This window comes from Terrapene carolina, unplaced genomic scaffold (assembly GCF_002925995.2).
Source record: "Terrapene carolina triunguis isolate 2854851 unplaced genomic scaffold, T_m_triunguis-2.0 Scaffold746, whole genome shotgun sequence".
NCBI lineage: Eukaryota > Metazoa > Chordata > Testudines > Emydidae > Terrapene > Terrapene triunguis.
This window is the reverse complement of record NW_020665097.1, coordinates 1,102,665-1,104,528: the sequence shown is the minus strand read 5'-3', so window position 1 is coordinate 1,104,528 and position 1,864 is coordinate 1,102,665. Positions and strand designations below refer to the sequence as shown.

General features: G+C 56.3%; 1 protein-coding gene across 1 annotated transcript in view; it reads left to right on the top strand.

The window, feature by feature from the left end:
- The window catches only part of PGLYRP2 (peptidoglycan recognition protein 2), a 20,880-nt gene extending 19,452 nt beyond the window's left edge, over positions 1-1,428 (top strand). Inside the window, exons 4-5 of the mRNA XM_026660293.2 lie at positions 341-635; positions 1,188-1,428. Of these exons, the coding sequence (XP_026516078.1) occupies positions 341-635; positions 1,188-1,190 (298 nt within the window). The 3' untranslated portion in view covers positions 1,191-1,428. The remainder of the gene's footprint in view (positions 1-340; positions 636-1,187) is intronic.
- The last annotated feature ends 436 nt before the right edge of the window (positions 1,429-1,864 follow it).

The following is a 1,864-nucleotide window of genomic DNA, read 5'->3' as shown; positions in this document are numbered from 1 at the left end:
AGTGCTGGGAGAGCCCTGCTGAAGGGAATGATGTAGGTGACATTTGCGGGGCAGCAGGCCAGTGCCACCTGAAAAAAGGCCAGGAGGGAGCAGAGCTTGGTAAAATGAATCGGTGCAAACCCCTATAAAGTCCTGGCTGCAAATTAAAGCTGCCTTCCTCTATCCCTGTGGGCACCCAGGAGGGCATGGGGAACCCCATCCACCCTCCCTGGGTTGGACTGGCACCCCTGTTTGGCAGCCAACCCACGTCTCTCTAGTAGACTGAAAGCCCAGATCCAAACTGCAAGGGAAACGGGATCTGTCTCCTTCTCAGCTTCTGTCTGCTCTTGCCCTGCTGCAGCTTCGTGGTCGGATCAGACGGGTACATGTACCAGGGCCGGGGTTGGCACTGGGTTGGCGCTCACACCCGTGGCTACAACAGTAAAGGCTACGGCGTGAGTTTCATCGGGAACTACATGGATACGCTGCCGGAAGCATTTGCCCTCATGCTGGTGCGTGACAACTTCCTGCCGTGCGCGGTGAAGGGCGCCAAGATCCAGGCCAACTACACAGTGCATGGGCACCGGCAGATGGTGCACACTGCATGCCCGGGGAACATACTCTACCGGGAGATCCAAACATGGCAGGGCTTCAAGGTGAGACCTCTCCCGCATGCTCCCCAGCACTCCCTCTCCACTAGGGGGCACTCTGCTAATGGGGCTGTGGGAGTGTGAAGATGCTTTGAAGGCTTCCAAGCCAATGGCCCGTCTTGTCCTCCCTCCCCCCCAGCAGCAAGGGCTCCCATCAGGGATTGCTCCCCTGCAGTCTACAGGGGAGTCCAGCCCCCAAAGTCATGAGACTGGCTCAGACAGCATGAGATGTCTCTAGCTGATCACTGCTAGGTTCTGGCTCCTCACCTTATGGTTCCTGAGCTGTTCAGGGTCACAGTTTCCAACTTTTCTCTCCAACCCCCAGGGCTTTCTAACTGGAAGCTGAGATTTGCTCATTGCCACCTGACCCTGGGGATGGTGAAATGGCATGCTCCGGCTGCCCTGGGCAGTTCCGGGGAGCTGGCTCTTTTGGCCTTGTTCATGCCCTGGGCAGGCTCTCTGGAGCTCAGTGTGTTGGGGTGTGGGAGGCTAGAAGGAATCGGGCATTTCCTGGACACTCTGGGATCAAACCCATGTTTTCTCTCTTTGCTTTTGCAGTGAGAACTCCTGGCCATGGGTCATGTTCCAGGTAATGACCCAGTTCAGGACACATCCCACCAGGACCAGGACCATGCCTTCAGACTGCCCAGGGAGCAGGCTGCAGTGGCCTGTTTCCAGGAGGGTGGCTCAGTGGAGGCTATTCTGTCAGGGGGGCTTCGCTAGCCCCAGTAGTTACAATGTGCTGCTCTGCTCCTGTACTGAAAATCCCCCTCCAATAAAGCTGGTTATGGGAACATGATTCAGTGTCACTGCAGCCTGGCTTCCATTTGCGAGTCCCAACACCATCACCCGGCTAAGCAGAGCAAAGTGCTCCTCAGTGTCCCCCTCATTACCCTCCCATCCCCACTGTGACTGAGGCGGGGAAACTGAGGGACAGAGGGGGGATGTGACTTGCCTATGGTCACCCATCCGGGCAGGGTGGATTAAATAATGAACTGAACCCAGAAGTCCTGGCTCAGACTCTTGTCCCCAGCCCTTCAGGATTGCAATCCCTCAGACAGGAGACTTGACAGTCTCTTGGTCACTGGCTTGAATGTGACCCCAGTTCAGCAGGCACCAGGAACCATGACAATCTTATGCCAAGTCACTGGCTGGGATGACGTGTGCCATTCCCCATCAGGATTGTTAAGTGCTCATCTCCCTGACAGGCGAAGTTGATGGCTTTTCCCCCTTAT